Source organism: Miscanthus floridulus, chromosome 8, assembly GCF_019320115.1.
Source record: "Miscanthus floridulus cultivar M001 chromosome 8, ASM1932011v1, whole genome shotgun sequence".
Lineage (NCBI taxonomy): Eukaryota > Viridiplantae > Streptophyta > Magnoliopsida > Poales > Poaceae > Miscanthus > Miscanthus floridulus.
The window spans coordinates 12,586,353-12,607,209 of NC_089587.1; the positions used below are offsets into that span (position 1 = coordinate 12,586,353).

Consider the following 20,857-nt stretch of genomic DNA (forward strand, 5'->3'; position numbering starts at 1 on the left):
ATCATGTGATGATATGAAGTGGATCATATCATTGTTGATCGTGTTGGTGCATGTGTTGCATCGACATTGAAGGAGATGGAATGGAATGCGCAAGGCAAAGGTATAACCTAGGGCATTTCATTTCACCGGTCATAGGTGTGTAGAGAAGTTTATGACCGGGTTTAGGATAGATGGCCGTACTATCAAGAGGGGCAAACTTGTTTGCATATCGGTCATCTAGTGCCACTCGAGTGATCTAACTTTGCATTGTCACTAGGATCGAGTGGCATGGCAAGTTGAGTGGCTAACATCCTTTGGGAAATGATTGTGAAAATGCTAACACACATACACATGGTGGTGTACACTTGGTGGTGTTGGCACATTTACAAAGGCGGTGGTGTTTGTAGGGTTGAGATGGGTTTGGGTCCCTCTCTCCCTCCCGCCGAGCTTGCGAGGCAGGATTCGGCGCTTTTGGGAAAATGGAATGCCTATTTTCTATTGTGCCGGATGCAAATTCTGGTGGTTAGCACATTGGTGCAAGGGTGAAGAAGTTAGAAGTGAAAACGAGTTGGTCGCGAAGATGCCGGTGTCGGTCAACTGACTGGACGCTGGATCTGAATGCACCGGACGCTGGAAGGCTGCATCCGGTCAGGCTGACGTATGGTGACGCAGTAACTGGAGTGTGACCGGACGCTGGCTGCATCCGATCGCGTTCGACCGGACGCGTCCGGTCATGCTCGGGAGCTTACTGGAAACGACCGGATGCTTGGGGTTTAGCGTCCGGTCAGTTGAGTGCTGCTGCGTCCGGTCAAGTCAAATGACCATTGGAACCGGGACACGTGGTCGTCTGCGAGCGACCGGACGCTGAGGTCCAGCGTCCGGTCAACACGACCGGAGCGTCCGGTCGGCCCAACCGTTGCCCAGTGAAGGGGTAACGGCTAGTTTAGCCCTTGGGGCTATAAATAGAAGTGGCCTTCGGCCATGGCTGGTGCTGAGCACCTCAAGGTACTTAGTGTCCATGCTTGAGAGTGCTTGGGAGCCCTCCATCACACACATACTTGATAGTGATCATTTGATTGTGTGAGTGAGCGATTCTAGTGCGATTGCATCGTGAGGTTGCATCGAGTGGCACTAGGTGATCGAGTTGTAAGCCGGTGGTGCTTGTTACTCTTAGAGGTTGCCACCTCCTAGACGGCTTGGTGGTGGTCTCCATCGAAGCGCGCAAGAAGCTTGTGCGGCGCTCCGGAGAAGTGCTTGTGAGGGGCATTGTGCTCGCCCTACGGGAGCCACGAAGAGCAACTCTAGTAAAAGCGTGTCATTGAGCTACCCTCACTCAAGGGGTAGGTTCTTGCGACGCCCGATGTGCGGGCTTAGCGGGTGATGCTAATTAGCCGCCGAACCACCAAGTGAGCGGTCGACACAACAGGGACTAGCGTGTTGGCAAACACATGAACCTCGGGAGAAAAATCATCGTGTCAACCTTGTTCTTCCCGTTGGTTTGCATCCCCATTACACAAGCTTGCAATTACTTTTATACATATTAAGCTTGTGTAGTTGCTCTTGTAATTAGATAGCTTGTGTAGCTTGCTAATTACCTTCTTGCTTGTGTAGCATAGAAGTAGCTCCCTTGCGTGGCTAATTTGGTTTTAGTAACCTTGTTAGTCACATTGCTTAGTTTGTGTAACTAAGTATTTGCGCTCTCTAATTAGGCATTGGTTGCTTTGTTATTGAGCATTGCTAGTGAGCTTAGTTAGCTTTGTGCTTTTGCTTACTAGCATGTGTAGGAGCTCCCTTATTGCTTAAAGTACTAGTGGCATAGGTTTGTGTGACCTTGCTCCTAGAATTGTTTAGGAGAGCTCTAGCTAGCCCGGCACCTTTGTTGCATAATTGTTATCTTTGCGAGGTGCTAGTGAACATATATAGTGGGGTATAGTCTTGGCTAGACCGATAGTTTTAATTCCGCATTTGTATCGGTTAGCCGACACGATTAAGTTTTAGAAAAGACTATTCACCCCCCTCTAGTCGCCATCTCGACCCTTCAAAGGGTCTGCTCGATGGAGCAGATCCGCCTAGCTTTAGCGCAAGGGTGGTCGATCCTGTGTACTCCTCCCGAGATGCGCCAGTCAATTTGACCCTGTAATTGATAAGGAGAGAAAGTTCATCAGTAATTAAGGGCGGAACTTGCCGGTGCTGCCAGACAGTTCCGAATGTGCGGCTATGAGAGCCGATATAAAAGGAGACCGACTAAATAGTTGATTCTAGCATATTCATGAGAATAAATCAATTAAAGCTTATTGGGTTATATAAGAAGAATCAGTTATCATTCAGGGCAAATATCGTTGATCGAACAGATATTAATCAATGGCAATAAGATATCAACAATGATCAGTTTGTACTGAGCCAATGATTATAAGTAACCGGACTCCTTTTTATATAAAGAAATAATTCAACATCACTTAACCGTTTAATAAAGATAAATCTAATGGACATGTTAGATCTCATCCATCACTATGACCAGTGGGGCATTAGGCAGAATCATGCAGGCTATAGAAATAACAATAGATTCGACGACCCTAACTCATTACTGATATCAGTGGAGCATGAGGCAGAATCATGCAGGCCATAATACAATAATAAGATCATGGGGGCTAACATATCTTTCAACCTATCTTTACTTCAACGGTCTCGTGATGCGAACTGTTCGTGAAAGCGCTCGATATTGACTAAAACAGCCGATTCAGGCATAGCACACAGTTAAAGTCATGCCTTATCAGGAATAGATCTACCAGATAACGGTCCCCACTCCACAGTGCTAATAGTGGGGTGTGAGGTAGAATCACACAGGCCGTGATAACGGGCCATAGAATGGTTCTCGCTAGCTAATAAATCTACTCAAGACGCAACATGCCTTAACCGCACGTTATGCATGATCAGGGTTGACATAAAACAGTCGATAAAACATAACTCAATGTTTAAGGTATAGATTAGATCAATTTAAGATTAGCAAACGATGGGCTAAACAAAATATAATGCCGATCTAGATCAATTCCAATCGGGCAGAATGATATTGCTATAATTAGATAAATAATAAAAGCAATAAACAATATCGATAACTTAATGAATCTACCAAAGGCTGCCATCCTAATGTAGAGCCGATAACTTGACCTTGATCTAGTTCATGCAGTGGGGGTTGACCAGATCGATGCAGCCATACTTGAACTAGACAAGAGTCGATAACTAACTTATACCAGAGTCATAGTGGAGGTCGACCGGATCGATGTAGCCGTACGAACAGAGGTATAAGTCATGATGGTACTTACAACAAGCAGTGGAGGTCGACTAGATTGATGTAGCCGCACTTGCTGAAGAACTCACCAAGACCTACTCTACTCCTACTCCTAAGGGGTGGCCGAAGCCAAAAAGGTAAATAACTTGTATATTGGATTGATTGGTTGTGTTTCGATACAATAGCCGGGGGTTTATATTTGTACCCTGGGCTGATAAGAGTCCTAAACGAACACGACTAGATAATAAAAAGAAATATCAAGATACATGGACTCTAATTTCCCTTATGCAGAATCCTTGCTGATGAAGTTTCCTTGTTTGATATGTGTCCTTGTTTCTTTCATCCTGATATGCACCTGGACGTCATGTCTCTCTCAAATTTATTAAATAATATTTCTTGGATGGCTCATAAACATCCCTTAATTAGGAAACTTTCTTACTTTTGACATCATCGGCCGATCTCCTCCTTTCCAAGATAAGCTTACCAAATTTTGATGTAAACACCGTTGGCCTCTTTGTTGCGGAGGATGTCCCCTAGAGGGAACTCAATGACCATGGCGATCTTGTAATACTCGAAGTAGTGGCGGAGCTTGTGCAACATAATCAGAATGTCGTATAGTAGCTTCTGGACCTAAGGATAACGAGTCTTGGGGTCATTAAGAACCTCGCTGATGAAATATACCGGACGTTGCACCTTATAGGCGTGCCTGGCCTCCTCACGTTAGACCACAATGGCCGTGCTAATGACACGAGAAGTAGCGGTGATGTAGATTAGGAGAGTTTCATCTGGCCGTGGTGCCGTCATGATCGGAGGCTTTGTTAGGAACAACTTGAGCTGCTCGAAGGCTGTGTCTGCCTCCTCCGACTAGGAAAAGCGCTCAGAGGCCTTGAGGAGTTTGAAGAACGGTAGACCTTTTTCACCGAGGCATGATATGAAGCGGCTTAAAGGAGCCATGCAGCCTGTAAGCTTCTATATATCATTGACACATGTTGGTCGTTTCATATTGGTGATGGCGAAAACCTTGTCAGGGTTGGGCTCAATGCTTCGTGCGCTGACGATGTTACCCAGGAGTATACCGGATGGAACTCCAAAGATGCACTTTGAAGGGTTCAGCTTCCATCGGTACCTTTTAAGGTTGGCGAACGTTTCTTCGAGGTCGGCGATAAGATCATCGACGGCCTTGGACTTGACGACCACATCGTCCATGTAAGCTTTGATGTTACAACTGATCTATTGATCGAGGCACATCTGGATAGCCCTTTGATAAGTCGCCCCAGCGTTCTTGAGTCCAAAGGACATGGTGGTATAGCAGTACACACCGAAGGGCGTGATGAACGATGTCTTGATCTGGTCTTCTTCCTTGAGGGAGATCTAGTGATAGCCAAAGTAACAGTCAAGGAAGGAGAGCAGTTCACAGCCGGCGGTGGAGTGTACAACCTTGTCTACCTAAGATAGACCAAAGGGGTCTTTAGGGTAGTGTTTGTTAAGATCAGTGTAATCAACGCACATTCTCCATTCTTTATTCTTTTTTCGAATGAGAACATGATTTGCTAACCACTTAGGATGATACACTTCTTTTATGAATCCGGTAGCTAAGAGCCATTTTATTATAGCCTCCTTCTTGTCTGGCGTGAATCGGCGGAGTTTCTGCTTGATCGGTTTGGCGGTCGATGAGACATTCAAGGAGTGCTTGATCTTCTCCTGTGGTACCCCCGGTATGTCTATAGGTTTCCAAGCAAACACATCGGCATTCGCACGTAGGAAGGAGATGAGCGTGTTTTTCTATTTGGGGTCAAGGTGAGCCCCAATCTTCACGGTCTTGGAGGGGTCGTCGAGGCCGAGGCCAACATCCTTGATTTCCTTATACTTGGTGGAGGCATGAGGAGGCTCTAGCTCTAGGATCTCCATGTCGTCGGTGGGCACCGTCTTGGCTTCGGTGACCACGCTAGCCATCTGGATGGAGAGGTCAGTGGCTTTGGTGAGGGCGAGACTTTCTATCTTATAGGTGTAGGCGATGGAGAGGTTGGTCCGCAGGGCCAGGACTCCTGTAGGTGAAGGCATCTTCAGCACCAGATATGCGTAGTGTGGTACAGCCATGAACTTGGCCAGAGCTGGCCGACCAAGTATGGCATGGTAGGCGGTGTTGAAGTCGGTGACATAGAAATTGATGTGCTCGACGCGGTAGTTGCTTGCCGTTCTGAACTGTACTAGTAGGGTGATCTTTCCAAGCGGTTTGGAGGCCCTGCCAGGTACCACACCCCAAAAGGAGGAGTCAGAGGGTGTGGTACCTGGCAGCTCCTTTAGGGCTCCGGCAAAGAGGAGATTCAGAGCGCTCCCACCATCGACGAGCACTTTTCTAAAAAGCACCTTCTGGACGGTTGCGTCGAGGATGAGGGGGAAATGCCCTGTGTAGGGGATGTTCGCCTACTAGTCGGCCCTACTGAAGGTGATGGGGACCTTGGACCATGGGCGATAGCTGGGGTTGGCGGCGGCATCTTCCATAGTGACGGCGAGCACCCACCGTGCGGCGAGCTTCCATTCTCTTCTGCTCTCAGTGGAGGCGAGGCCCCCAAAGATGGTGGTGACCACCTTGTCTTGGTCCTGGAAGGCATTGTTATTGCCCCCAGGTGGTCGGCGGCCTCTGGCTCCGTCGTTGGTGTCGCCGTCTAGCTTTTTGTCCTAGAACTCCTTAGCCAAGCCAAGGCAGTTCTTCATCTTATGTTTGGTGTTTTTGTGGAGAGGGCACAGGCCGTCGAGGATCTTCTTGTATTGCTCATCGTAGTTGTGCTTGGCCTAAGGTTCATTGACGGTGGCGATGATGTGGTCTGGCTGGTGGCGGTAATTTTGGCTAGACTTGGGTCCTTCAGGTCGATCACGGCCGCTGTCATGATGGTAACTGCGGTCGTCGTAGTGGCGATCGTTGTGGCGTCGATCATCGGGGCAGTCGTCGTAGTGGTGTGTTGGACGATGAGTGTCCGCATCCTCGTTGAAGCACACCTCGGCTTCCTCGACATCGGCATACTAGTTGGCAATTGTGATCATCTCGCTAATCTTGGTAGGTGGCTTGTGGTTGAACTTGGAGCGAAGCTCGCGGTGGTGGAGTCCTTGGATGAAGGCGGTGATGACCTCAGCTTCCATGATGTTGGGGATATAGTTCCTCATCTCAAAAAACCGTCGGATGTAGCTACAAAAGAGCTCGAACGGCTTCTGGTTGATGCGGTTCATATCGAGCTTGGTGCCCGACCGAGTATAGGTAGCCATATAGTTAGCGATGAAGACTTTTTTCAGCTCTTCCCATGATCCGATGGAGTCCGGGGTAAGGCTTGTAAACTAGCTCATGGCGGCCGGCATGAGCATGACGGGAAGATAGTTCGCCATAACACTGGTGTCTCCTCCGGTGGCGTGGATAGCAGTGGCATAAGCTTGTAGCCACTGTATTGGGTTCATCCTTCCTTTCTAGGGCTCAACCCCAGTGATTTTGAAACCACGGGGCCACTGAAGTGTTCGGAGCACCCTTGTGAATGCTGGGGGCCCCTTAGGGTTGTCGGTGCCGTCGTCTACAGCGTTGCCATCGGTGAGCGGCTCGAGAGCTGAGTCCAGGTTACCATACTCTTGCTCGTACTCCTAGCGGTGGTGTACTTCTTCTTCATGGCGATCGAAGTTGCGTTCATCGATACATCATTGTGCATCTCGGAGATTGTTGAGGTGCACTTAGACGTCCTGGTCGACCTCCTGGTCGGGTTGGCGATGATGTTCAATGCGGTTGCCCCTAGCTCCACCCTGGAGGGGTTGCCTATCGTCGCGGCGTTGGTCGGTGAAGCGACTTGGGCGGCGATCAGATCTTGTGGTGACTGATCGGCGAATCAAGATTGTGGAGTAAGAAGGTCTCTGATCCTGGCGGATCTCATTGACCTGGCAATGCGCTGCTTTAAGCATTGTTGCGACCTTGGTGACCTTTGGTGTCTGCGGGAGCCAGGCGAGCTCATTGGCGGCCATGGCCAGGTTGGCGCTTGGAGTCTTATAGACGTCGTGGCTGTCAACGCGGCGAAACTCATCATCGAGGTTGCACTAGAGTGGCCTTCCTTGCAAGTCAAGCTGCTGCTCGGCCGCCGTAAGGGTAATCTTGTTTGCTCAGCGTTGTGCGCAGTTGACGTTCCGGTTCTCACGAGCGGCGCGTTCCTCCTCGGTTTCGCCGTTCTGAGGGGGGCTATCGACGCTGACGTTGAAGATCACGCCACCCCAGAAAGGAGGGAGAGGAAGTTACTCGGTGAAGGTTTCGGCGAGGGTCTCCGTAGAGCCCTGGGACTCAGAGTCTAGATTCTCCTCCGGGATGGTCTGGAGGGACACTCTAGAGCGTCGGCTGACGTGGAGCATGTTGATGGCCGACGGAGGCTGGTCGGCGAGAGGATGGATGTTTCCCACCTGGTCAACGAATTTGCCCCTTAGGGCGTCTTGGAAGGTGGCGGCGATGTTGGTGAGCCCGAAGGGCAGAGCCGCAACTCCTAGAGTTTTCCGATCAGCCTCCAGCAGATCTAGATCGGAGGGTGATCGGCGCTGGACTAGAGTGTCCAGAGCCGATTCGGCGATGGAGAGGCAATCGGCGAGCTTCAGACCAACCCGATCAATAGATGCGATCAGATCATCATTGTTGATCTGCCTCCTCTGGTAGCGGGGAAGCGGGCGGCGAGTCATTGATGAAGGCAACCTCGGAGGCGGTTTCGAGATCGGATCTGCTGTCGCAGGTGCGGGGGTGATCGGCGTAGAATCGATCTGCACCGGCTCGAGGAGCTTTCCGACTCCGTCAGCGTTGATGATCCACGAGATCGATCCGACCGTGAAGATCTGACCGGGCTACGGGAGGGACGAAGAGCCTGCGGAAAAAGTCATCTTGTTTGACAAGGAAACATCACACAATCCCCTACCTGGCGCACCAACTATCGACAAAATATCATCGGCAGTCCTCCGAGGGGTATCCCACGAAGGTAGATTGATCGGCAGAGAAGCGTGAGATCAAGAACAAGAAGGCAACAGAGACACACGAGTTAGACAGGTTCAGGCCGTCAGTATAACGTAATACCCTACTCCGGTGGTCTGTTGGTTTGTATTAGCTATCGTATGATATTACGTGAGTTTGGAGAGGGTCCCTGCCTGCCTTATATAGTCCGGGGGGCAGGGTTACAAGTCGGTTAGATCTGAGAGATAATCGGAAAGTAATAACAGATTATAGGAATCTTGGGATCATACGTATCCTAACAAATGTCGTAGTATCTTCATGATATTTTTCCGGTGCTTTGCGAGAGGCGCCGAGCAGAGTCGTGCCCCGTAAGGCTTCGTCTTATGGGCTGGACCGCCCCTGGGGGCACAGCCCATGTTGTCTGCCGTGGGTATCCGGGGTCGTACCCCCCACACAACCATAGCAGCCACATAACACACCACAATACAAGTTCAAGGACTCAAATATTAAAAATCGAGAGTTAGGGACCCAGATTACACCACCGTACAAGTTTAAGAACCGCTCGTGGAATTTACTCTAAGATTTACTTTACATTGGCAGAAAACTAATGCTTAAACAGTCTTTAATTACTCAAATGAAATCGAAACTTCAGAGTTTAACAGAAATGGAAATTCGGGGAAAAATCAATTATATATGCTAATGAAGGAGAGGAATTTGAAGTACCTTACTGATAGTCTTCTTAGCGTTTAAGGAAGTAACTGCATCTTTTACTTCTGGAATAACAAAACAACACTTTCAGGAGTTAGAGCACAAATTATGGTAAATGAAATAAGCCATGTTGTTATGCAAAATAAAAAGGAAGGTAAGGAAATGCAAATGGAATGCATGAAACATGAAAGACCCAACTTGAAAAGGGTCCTGCTAAAACTTAGAAGTGAAATTTCATAAAGTATGCGCAATACAGTATATGAAGCTAAGATCTTCTCCATTACACTATGCAAATCAAAGAATGAAAATACTCCTTCACTGCGTACAGTGTAGAAACTAGCAAGGGGGCATTTGCAACCACAAACTAACCCCTAAATACCAAACCACTTGAGTTGAACAATGCAGCCCCCCCCCCCCCCCCCCCCCCCCCCCCAAGTACTAACTTTGCTGAAAATTTCTGCTGTGCTAACTATTTGGTGCAACTTCCATTCTTCTATAGAGACTTGGAAGGGCTACTGCCCTTCCTCAAAAATATGTTCACCAACAGCAGGAAGTTGTTATGGCAAAAGCCAATGCCTGTATCCTAAGGTCAGCACTTCAGTTGGTTCTTCCATTCAATCAAACTTTTAACCCTCAACACCATCCTACCTACATATGTCTGGCTTATACATACATCTAGTTAAACAGGCAGTGAAAGACAGATGACATAAACATCATGATGGAATCTATGAATAAGGATCATATCAGGAAAAAAATTGTCAACTTAACACAAGTTCACACCTACTTGTGTAAAAGCTGAGCTTCTTTTCCAATTTCTGCTTAGATTTGAGCTCATGCTTCTTAGACGAGCCAGTCCTGCAGGCATTTTTCAACAAGGAGGAACTTTCAGAAATGCAGTGGCCATGCCCAGAGAACAAAAATAGCACGGTCTACTTCAGACATGTCTAAACAACAATTCAACCGGCTTGTTCGGCTTTTTTTCTTTCACAACAATTCAGCCAGAACGGTGTGTTTCAGCTAGTTTCAGCCAAAATTCAGCAAGCCGAACGGGGCAGTATTTTTTTTGGTTAAGCTTCGGGGGGGGGGGGGGGGGGGGGGTTGGAAGGGGCGAAGCCCTCCAAGTTTTACGCCCTATTCGTTTGAGCTTGTTTGGCTTGTTTTCAATCAACGAACAGTATTTTTTTCTAACACCAAATCAGCTAACAGTACTTTCAGCCATGGTTTATAAGTCCAACACGACCAAACGAGCAAGCTGTTAGTTTACAAGAACAAAACAAACCGAAGCAATGAAATGAAACGATTACATAGGAACAGAAGCTCTCCCGTGAGCAGGCCAGAGTGGCGTTCCTTCTAAACAATGGCAGTATTGTAATCAAGCGCTGCAGAACAATAACTTCCTTAGCCTTCAACTACAAACAATCGAAGTGACAAATGACCTTAGTACTATCTCCAACATCCTAATGCATCAAATACATAAGCGTTGGTCGATGAACGCCAACATTTTATTACATATACTAAAACGTATTTTTTAACTCCGTCTTCTCCGCAGCGCTCGCGGAATCTACAGCGGCACAGCGCACACACAAGTCACCATTCACCAGCAGAAAGATTCCGCCCATCGCCCACTGCGCACTGGGCACGGGCTTCCAGGTGAAGAACCCAAGCAGAACCCACCATGTCACCGGCGGCGAGGCGCCTCCTGCTCGCCGGAGCCGCTCGTCGCCGCCGCTTCTCCACGGACTCCGCGGCGTCGGACCCGTCCCGGCCGTCGCAGCAGCTTCCCAAGGGCAAGCGGTGGGACGCGGTGGTGATCGGCGGCGGCCACAACGGCCTCGTCGCGGCCGCCTACCTCGCCCGCGCGGGCCGCTCCGTCGCCGTGCTTGAGCGCCGGGGCATCCTGGGCGGCGCGGCGGTCTCGGAGTCGGACCTTGTCCCCGGATTCCGCTTCTCCCGCTGCAGCTACCTCCTCAGCCTCCTCCGCCCCGCCATCCTCCGGTGAGTAACCTCCCCAAAGGATACGTCCTTTGCGATTACCACACGTCGGTTCCTGTTACATTCATGCGCCGCAGCCTTGCACTTAGATGCTTTCTATCAATGTCGGTTATTCTCCTCTGTACACAACTCTGAACTGCATACTGATGTTTTGATTTGTATCTGGTGATGATGAGTTGATGACACTACTGCTGTTGTTGCGGGTGCTTGCATATATACTATAAGCGACCTGGAGCTGGAGAGGCACGGGCTGAAACTGCTGCCGCGGAGCCCTTCGTCGTTCACGCCATGCCTTGACGGCAGATACCTGCTTCTTGGTCCGGATGCAGAGCTAAACTTCTCAGAGATCAGCAAGTTCTCTAGGAAGGATGCAGAGGCATACCCAAGGTGCATTTTATCTTGGAATGATCTTAGATTAAATAAATGGTTAAGTTCCTGATTCATGTGGTATCTATGTACATTGTATCTCTTTATTACAATGATGATCTTGGTAGGATCTGTATGTGAATGCAGATACGAGGAGAAGCTGGAGCAGTTCTGCAAGCTCATGGACTTTGTCATAGACTCGGCTCCACCCGAGCTGAGGCAGGAGGTCCACTTCTCAATGGTTGACAGGATGAAGCATAGGGTCGAGAAGTCAGCATTCTGGGGCCACCTTTTTCGGCATGTGATGCAGCAGGGGCAGGCGAACATGGTGTGAGTACTAAGTACTGACCCCTTGTCAATGATTTGATCGGCACCATTTATGCAACCCTTTCTAAAAATCAAATTGTTGTCGGCAGGGAATTCTTAGACCTCCTCCTTTCTCCGGCATCGAAAATCTTGAACACCTGGTTTGAGGTCAGCATTAGTCCCATCTTAAACGCTTCTGCTCACATTGATCATATGAAGCAATTGTGTGGTTGCTTTATTTCAATTGACAGTCTGCACCTAATCTTCTTTGATCTGTGAACGAAAAGGCTTCTCATTGACTTCTTTCTACTGCAGAGCGAGATTTTGAAGGCGACTCTTGCAACTGACGCCGTGATAGGAGCTATGGTAAGGGTGCTTTGAATGAACTAAGCAAAATATTTTGCCTAGTATATTGGCATTTGACTGCTGGATATCTCTTTTATAGGCTGGTGTTCACACTCCAGGTTCTGGATATGTTCTCCTACACCATGTCATGGGGGAGACTGGTGGTCAACGTGGTGTTTGGGCGTATGCTTCTAACTTTGACTCTCTAAGATGCTTCTTATTTTTGTTATTTTCAGTAGGGAATCCCAAATGTTTCCTCAACTGGTGTCAAGGGCCTGGTGATCTAGGGTAGGCGGCCCTCGACTACGGAGTTCGTAGCCTCGTGCCGTTGTCTTCCGATCGCGGAGGTTATGCCCCTCACGGCGGCTCGGGCTTGAGAGCGAGAGAGAGAGAGATTAGGGTAATTGTGTCTTCTTTATCTCCCCCAAAACCAACGTGCGGTTACAATATATATAAGGTCACGGCCTCAACCAACCAACTAAGACTCCTATAATTAAGGTACTTAAAATAGAAAGCTATTTCTACTTTCCTTCTTAGCCACGTGAGGTGACCGAGCCCTGGGCCTCCTCGTGGCCATCTCCTGCGCGTGCCGCGCGTTCGGCACGACGGCGTACATCGCGGGCGCGTCGCGTACGGCTGTACGTACGCCCGTACATGACATCTCTCTCCCCCTCGAGAATCAGCTCGTCCTCGAGCTGGAAGTCGGGAAAACGCAAGGTGAAGGAGTCCAAATCCTCCCAAGTGGCCGACGCAACAGGCTCGTTCTTCCAGCGCACCAAGACCTGGCGCACGCCGCGCGCAAGCCGAGCCTTGACGACGCGTTCGGGCTCCGACACCGTGGCGCCGTTGTGGACGATCGGCAGGGGCGGTGGTGCAGACGGCGGGGCACCGACCCACGGCTTGAGGAGGCCGACGTGGAACACATTATGGAGTCGGGCGCGAGGAGGTAGCTCCAGCCGAACAGCGACGTCGTTGATCACTTCCAGGACGCGGTACGGCCCGAAGTAGTGCGGCTTCAGCTTCCCGGTGGCAGCGGCGTCTAGCGAGGCGACTGGACGGTGACGAAGACGAAGTAGAACCCAGTCGCCTAGCTTGTAGGAGACGGCGCGGTGCAGCTGGTCGTAGTGGCGCTTCTGGGTCGTTTGCGCCTGCTCCAGGCGGTAGCGCACGTCCTACAGGAACTCGTCACGTTCCGCCATTGTCTTGGCGATAGCCGCGACACGCGTCTCCCCGGGTTCATAGGACCGGAAGCTCGGGGGGTCGCGGCCATACACGACGCGAAACGACGTGTCGCGCAAGGAGGACTGGTAGGCCGTATTGTAGACAAACTCCGCCCATGGGAGCCACCGGAGCCATTGCCTTGGACGATCCCCTGTAAAACAGCGCAAATACATGGTGATGACCCGGTTAGCGGCTTCTGTCTGGCCATCGGACTGGGGGTGGAAAGCCGTCGTCATGTGTAGCTTGGCCCCCATGAGCCGCATCATCTCTTGCCAGAACTTCGAGGTGAACACCGGATCCCTATCCGACACCATGGATTGCGGCATGCCATGAAGACGAATGATCTCGGCGAAGAACGCCTGGGCCACGGACTCCGCGGAGTATGGGTGCGCAAGCGGAATGAAGTGGGCGTACTTGCTGAAACGGTCCACCACCGTTAGGATGACCGACTTGCCTTTCACCTTGGGGAGAGCTTCTACGAAGTCGAGGCCAATGTCACTCCACACCACCGAGGGCACCGGAAGAGGAAGCAGCAGCCCGGCAGGATGGAGGTGCTCCGCCTTGTTGCGTTGGCATGTGGCGCACGCGCGGACGAAATCCTGGACGATGGTCCGCATGCCGGGGAAGTGGAAATCCCGACGCAGCCGATGGAGAGTGCGTTGGACGCCCTCGTGACCGTCCTCGTGCACGGCAGCGAGGAGCTCCTGCACCAACGGCGAATCCGAGCCGATGTAGATGCGCCCGCCATAAGTGAGGAGGCCATCGCGCACCGCCCACGGTTCGGCCCTCGTGCCGGCCGTGACCTCGTCGCGGAGCGCCACGAGCGCTGGTTCGGTCTGCTGGGCGTGGTGGAGCCGGTCGAAGAAGTCAAACCGCGGGGCGGATAGAGCGAGGACCGCGCCGGCCTCAACGTCGCAGTCGGTGTCCCGGCGGGAGAGGGCGTCGGCGACGGTGTTCTGGGCACCCGGCTTGTACTCAACCACGAAGTCAAAACCGAGAAGCTTGCCCACCCAGTGGTGTTGCGGTATCGTGGCCAGCCTCTGATCGAGCAAGTACTTGAGGCTGTAGTGATCTGTCTTCACTATGAATCGCCGGCCCCAAAGGTACGGTCTCCAGTGGCGGACGGCGTGCACCAGGCCAATCAACTCCTGCTCGTATGCGGCGAGGGAGCGGTGTCGGGGTGCAATGGGCTTGCTGAAGTATGCCAGGGGATGCTTGTCTTGGAGCAGCACGGCGCCAAACCCATGCGTCGACGCGTCGCACTCGACGATGAATGTGTGGGTGAAGTCCGGCAACGCGAGCACCGGCGCCGAAGTCACGACGGCTTTGAGGGCCATGAATGCCGCAGCCGCCTCCTCCGACCATGAGAAGCCATCTTTCTTGAGCAGCGCTGTCAGGGGGGCGGCGATGGCGCCGTAGTTGAGGACGAAGCGGCGATAGTAGCCCGCCAGGCCGAGGAAGCCGAGGACCGCGCGCGCCGACCGGGGCAGCGGCCAGTCAAGGACGGCCTGCACCTTGGCCGGATCCATGGCCACGCCCTGCTCGGAGATGATGTGGCCGAGGTAGGAGACCGACGCGACTCCGAACGCGCACTTGGAGCGCTTGACGAAGAGGCGGTGGTGGCGAAGCTCGGACAGCACGGCGCGGAGGTGTCGGAGGTGATCCGCCCAGGAGCTGCTGTAAAGAAGAATATCATCGAAGAAAACGAGCACAAACCGGCGAAGGAAGGGGCGCAACACGTCGTTCATCAACGACTGGAATGTTGCCGGCGCGTTGCACAAGCCGAACGGCATCACCAAGAACTCATATAAGCCGTCATGCGTGCGGAACGCCGTCTTGTGGACATCCTCCGGTCTCATGCGAACTTGGTGGTAGCCGGAACGGAGGTCGAGTTTGGTGAAGAAGCGCGCTCCCTTGAGCTCATCGAGCAACTCCTCCACCACGGGGATCGGGAATGCATCTTTAACGGTGAGAGCGTTCAACGCGCGATAGTCGATGCAAAATCGCCACGCGCCATCCGCTTTCTTGACAAGGAGGGCCGGCGATGAGAAAGCGGAGTTGCTGCGGCGGACAATGCCTTGCGCGATCATGGAGTTGCACTGGCGCTCGAGCTCGTCCTTGTGGGCCGCCGGGTAGCGATAGGGCCGGACCGCCACCGGAGCCGCGCCGGGCTTGAGGATAATGGGGTGGTCGCGGCTGCGCGGCGGAGGCAACCCCGAGGGCTCCGCGAACACATCACCAAAGGAGTCCAGGAGGTGCTCCAGGAGCGAGCCGTCCGTGGTCGCGGCGTGGACCGGCGGCGTTGCGGTGGAGGCCACGCCGGTCCAGCAGATGGAGCGCCCCGCATGCTCGAAGGACAAGGTGTGGGTGGCGACATCCCATGCGATCCGTCCCAGGGCGGCCATCCACTGGGTGCCCAGCACCATGTCGTAGCCGGCAAGGGGCATGACGTATAAGTCGACGTCGAACGTCATGCCCTCGATGGAGATAGCCGCCTGCCGAAGAACGCTGGGGCAGGCCACCTTCTCGCCATTGGCGACTGTGGCAGTGAGCCATGGACGGGGAAGGATGGGGAGCCCGGTGCGGTGCGCGGCCGCCTCGCCGATGAAGTTGTGCGTGGACCCCGTGTCCACCAGGGCGATAAGCGTCGTGGTGCCCAGAGTGGCCCGAAGCAGGATGGGGGCACCCACGGTCACGCCCGCCACGGCATGAAGGGAGAAAACGGGAGCCTCCAGCGCCCCGTCATCTGCCGCGGCAGCAGCGTCGCCGTCGGGGTCGTCGATCTCCACGCCGTCAAGGAAGAAGATGCGGCGGCAGAACCTGTTATGACCACGTGAGTACTTCTCATTACAATTGAAGCACAAACCTTGGCGGCGCCGTTCCGCCATCTCGTCTGGAGTGAGGCGGCGTTGGCCACCCTCGGCGCGGCCCTGCTGTGCAGCCGCCGGAGGGGCCGGGAGCGCCAGTAGAGGCGGCGGCGCTGGTAGAGCCGCCCGGGGCGCGGGTGGGGGCGGTCCGCGCGGAGCCCCCATTGGTGGGTGTGGCGCCGGCCGCTCGCTCTCCATCAACTCCACTTGGCGTGCCAAACTCATGGCGGCGGCGAGAGTCTCCGGGTGATGAATGCGGACGGCGTGGCTGAGCGGCGGAAGGAGGCCGCCGGTGTAGAGCTGGATGCGTTGATCCTCGTCGAGCCGGCCTGCGCGTGGTAGGAGCGCCTGGAACCGGTTGGAGTATTCCTCCACGGTCCCGGTGCGCCGGCATTCGGAGAGCTCGAACATCGGAGCGGAGCGGAGGGGGGGTCCGAACCTCAGATTCAAGAGATCCTTGAAGCGCCCCCAATTCGGCGTGCCGTCGTCGTCCTGCAGCTGGATGAACCACAGCTGCGCGGCGTCGTCCAGATGATAGGACGCCATGAGCACGCGCTCCTCCGCCATGGTTCGGTGTTGACGGAAGTAGGCGTCACACTTGTTGAGGAAGAGCATCGGATCGGACGTGCCGTCGAAGTGGGGGAAATCCCACTTCTTGTGCTTCGGGTGGAACTCCTGCTCGCGCGGTCCCTCCGCACGTCGGTCGCCGCCGCTGCCGGACGACGACGCGGACCTGTCCTTCAGGGCCGCCATGTCGGCCTTCATTGCGGTCACATCCGACGTGAGCGTCTCCATGGCCTTCAGGAGGTCGGCGAGAGTGGGCTGTTGGGGCTCCGACATGTTGACCGAAGCGGCAGAGGCGGGGGACGATGGGGAGGTGGGGCTGTGGTGGGCGTTGGCGGCGGTGGAGGCTTGGCTGGAGGCGGCGGCCGAGGATCGTCGGGAAGCTGATACCAGGTTGTCAAGGGCCTGGTGATCTAGGGTAGGCGGCCCTCGACTACGGAGTTCGTAGCCTCGTGCCGTTGTCTTCCGATCGCGGAGGTTATGCCCCTCACGACGGCTCGGGCTTGAGAGCGAGAGAGAGAGAGAGATTAGGGTAATTGTGTCTTCTTTATCTCCCCCAAAACCAACGTGCGGTTACAATATATATAAGGTCACGGCCTCAACCAACCAACTAAGACTCCTATAATTAAGGTACTTAAAATAGAAAGCTATTTCTACTTTCCTTCTTAGCCACGTGAGGTGACCGAGTCCTGGGCCTCCTCGTGGCCATCTCCTGCGCGTGCCGCGCGTTCGGCACGACGGCGTACATCGCGGGCGCGTCGCGTACGGCTGTACGTACGCCCGTACATGACAACTGGTGTGTATATCCACTGGCTGGGAAAACAAGTTTTCAAGGATTAGTGTTATAGAAAATGGCCTCATACAATGTAGTCAAATCTGCTTGTTAGTATGTTGGGTTCATTATTAGTTCTTTCGTCAGTTCATCTTTGTTTCAGTTTTCAGAAAACTTCTTGTTTAAGTAAAGAAAATAATACACTTGCTACAGGTATGTCGAAGGTGGTATGGGTTCAGTGTCATCGGCTATAAGCAAAGCAGCTCTTGAAGCAGGAGTGCAGATTGTAACAAATGCCGAGGTGCCTTTACAATTCTTATAGCATGTAGGGCTGCTCTTTGGCAGAGTAATTTTTCCAAATTGAAACAGAAAAAAAAAGATCAATTTTTCAAAATTGTTAAATGTAGTTCTCAAAGGAAAAAGATCATTTGTTTTATGTAGTGGCAATTTTTCATAGTTGTGGTTTACATTCCATATTAGGCATCTTGCTTGATTTGATCCTTTGTTCTTGTTTAGGTTTTCCAAGTAATGGTTAACAAAACTAGTGGAATGGTAAAAGGGGTAAGTACTTTGATTAACCTGTAAGTGCATTTCATTCCTTTCAACCTATTGAAAGATTGGGATTTGTAGGTAGCTTTGGCTGATGGAACAGTGGTGCACTCGCCAGTTGTTCTCTCAAATGCCACTCCATACAAAACATTTGTGGTAAGGAAAACTCAGAAATATGTAATATTGCAAAGATTTACAGCTCTAGTTTTGCTAGCATAACTAAGCAAATATTTTTTTTATACTGATATGTGGTTTCTCTTGCAGGATCTAGTTCCTTCTAGTGTTCTTCCGGAGGACTTCCTCTGTGCAATTAAGGCAGCAGATTACAGCTCTGTAAGAATTTGTGTACAAGCATATTTCAGTACTATAATAATGGTGTTTTCTTTTCAACCAAAGAAATTGCACCTAACAAATAGTCACTGAGTTGAAAAGCACCGTCATAACTATTTACACCAACATGCCTGTCTGTGGCATCTGTGAATGGGAAAACATTTTTTAAAATGGAATGGGAAAGCATTATAAAACTTGAAACTTAGAGAAAGTCAACATGCCTGTCAGCATGTTGTTGATTATGATGTTGCGAATATTATTTGTTTCTTCTGCTTCTTTCATTCTTCACTACATGATGTTGATTGTTACCGTCTCCAAGATGTTTTTTCAAAATTCTATATTGGTAAAGTAGATATTCATATTTTATAGAATTACTCTTAAGATGAATAGTTTGAACATTCCGATAATCAACAGTGACTCTAACAACTAAAATATTATAACTCTGATCGATAATCGTTAATGATATAATATGATTTTTTGGGGGGCAGGCAACAACAAAGATTAATGTGGCTGTCGACAGGCTGCCACAGTTCCAGTGCTGCAAAGACAGCAACCCTGAAGGTGGTCCAGAGCACATGGGCACCATACACATTGGGTCCGAAAGGTATATAACTAAACTGACATATTTTTCATATTCAGTTGTCTATGATCTTTATTTGCGGTTACTGGATAAACAAATAAGGTGTCAGATACTATTTATTATCACATTTATCCTTTTTGTTAATGTATTGCACATCTTCCCCCAGAGCCAACTTTTTTTAATGTATTGCACAGCCTGTGCTTATCAACATGAGTAGGACAAGGGAAATGATCTCTTAACTCAAGAATGTTATTACTCGATAATAAGTTGTGCTGTTCTGAAACAGTGCCCTGCACTAGTTATCCTGACTTTATTTACAAATTTTGTTACCTATATGTATAAATTGATGTAACCGCACTCATGTTATATGAGGCCAGCCTATAGTTAGATATTCATTCCTCATTCTTTTCTCATAAGGAAAGCCAGATGATCTGGCCTCTCATGTGATTGTGTGAAAACTATTTATTTGAGAAGAGAAATAGTATCACCTTGACTGAGTTATTCCACACTTAATGTCTTCTAATATGGAAATTCTGCTTTCTTCCAGCATGGAGGAAATTGACCTTGCATATAGGGAAGCAGCAGGCGGCATCTCATCCAAAAGACCTGTTATAGAAATGACAATTCCTTCTGTCTTGGATAAGACCATCTCTCCACCAGGTATGCATGTTTCTTGTTCCCTCATCATTGCAGTGGCATTAGGCAAAATATATAGTGCAAACTATCTACCAAGACATATCTCACTATCCCAAAATCCCAATAGAGCAAGAAATTATATGGGGGCATGCGTCGTTAAACTGTCATACGATCTTACCACTACTCTTTGTGTCCAAGGCAATTTCGTTCCTACTCTGACATCTTTTCCATCTTTTGCTTTATCCTTTCGATAGGTCAGCATGTTATTAATCTTTTTGTTCAGTACACACCCTACAAACTTTCAGAAGGCAGTTGGCAGGATTCTAATGTCAGAGTATGTTGATCTTACTCACACTTTTATCTCGCTATACATTCTGTGTTCACGTTTGCACATGCGGATGGCTCACAAATATTGTTAGCCATTGCTGCTAACACCATCTGTGGATATTTGCTGGATTTACCATCAGGCATCAGTAACCATTTTGATGGGAACTAATTTTCAGAAAGCCTTTGTTGAGCGATGCTTTTCTTTAATTGATGAATATGCACCAGGCTTTAGCTCATCGGTGGTAGGCTATGATATGCTGACTCCACCTGATCTTGAAAGAGAGTTTGGTCTAACAGGTATACACAGCCTTCTTCTGCATGTCATCTATACTTGATCCTTTCTGTTTTAATTTACTGTATCAATAGAAGACTTGGCGCTAATAAAACATGATTCACATTTCACAGGGGGAAACATTTTCCACGGTGCAATGGGCTTAGATTCTCTTTTCCTCATGAGGCCTGCCAAGGGATGGTAATAGTTGTCTATTGCATTGATCCTTTTTCTCCTTGTCAATCTTTGAAGCTTCAGTGTCAGAATCCGTGGCTTTGGGATCATGACTAACCTGTTTGCACTTTGGAGCATGCAGGTCAGATTACAGAACTCCTGTGAAGGGGCTGTACCTCTGCGGGAGCGGCGCACACCCAGGTGGTGGGGTGATGGGTGCGCCAGGACGCAACGCCGCCTCCATTGTTTTGGAGGACCTGATGAAGGCAAAATAGATGTAGCTCGCTGGAAACGGAGATGGCATTTTTCATCAGGAGGAGAAAAAAGAAAAGCCTGCAACAAACACATCATTCATTTGTTATGGTGCAATTTTAGTGACATTCATTCATCGAAACTGAGTTTTGGTTGCGCAAGTTCCTTTTTTTGGAGAGTTATTGTCGCAATCCATAGTGGGACCGGGCGCTGGATCCAAACTCTCAGCGAGACTGATCATGTGAAGACTCGTGAAACATTTTGGTCCGTATCCGGCGTGAAATTAGAATTGTGGTAAAATGTGGAGCCACCTCTTTGGACCACGGCCTATGGGCTTATTTTGTGATGAAACAACCAGTCACGGCTCATTGGACATGG

General features: G+C 50.6%; 1 protein-coding gene across 3 annotated transcripts; it reads left to right on the plus strand.

Annotated features, from left to right (window-relative positions):
• The first annotated feature begins 10,537 nt into the window (after positions 1–10,537).
• LOC136475742 (uncharacterized) lies at positions 10,538–20,848 on the plus strand. Of its 3 annotated transcripts, none has more exons than XR_010763278.1 (16): positions 10,538–10,922; positions 11,145–11,306; positions 11,433–11,615; positions 11,702–11,759; positions 11,907–11,957; positions 12,037–12,119; positions 17,574–17,661; positions 17,877–17,921; positions 17,991–18,065; positions 18,174–18,242; positions 18,728–18,843; positions 19,367–19,479; positions 19,710–19,789; positions 20,008–20,079; positions 20,188–20,254; positions 20,370–20,439. XR_010763278.1 is itself a non-coding variant. In XM_066473329.1 (16 exons), the coding sequence occupies exons 1-16, from the start codon at positions 10,603–10,605 to the stop codon at positions 20,500–20,502; spliced, it is 1,800 nt and encodes a 599-aa protein (XP_066329426.1). In that variant the 5' UTR covers positions 10,538–10,602; the 3' UTR covers positions 20,503–20,848. The 3 variants fall into 3 exon arrangements, 2 of the variants coding, with proteins under 2 accessions (XP_066329426.1, XP_066329427.1); XM_066473329.1 differs by having other exon boundaries at positions 19,923–20,079; positions 20,370–20,848; XM_066473330.1 differs by having other exon boundaries at positions 19,959–20,079; positions 20,370–20,847.
• Positions 20,849–20,857: the final 9 nt, after the last annotated feature.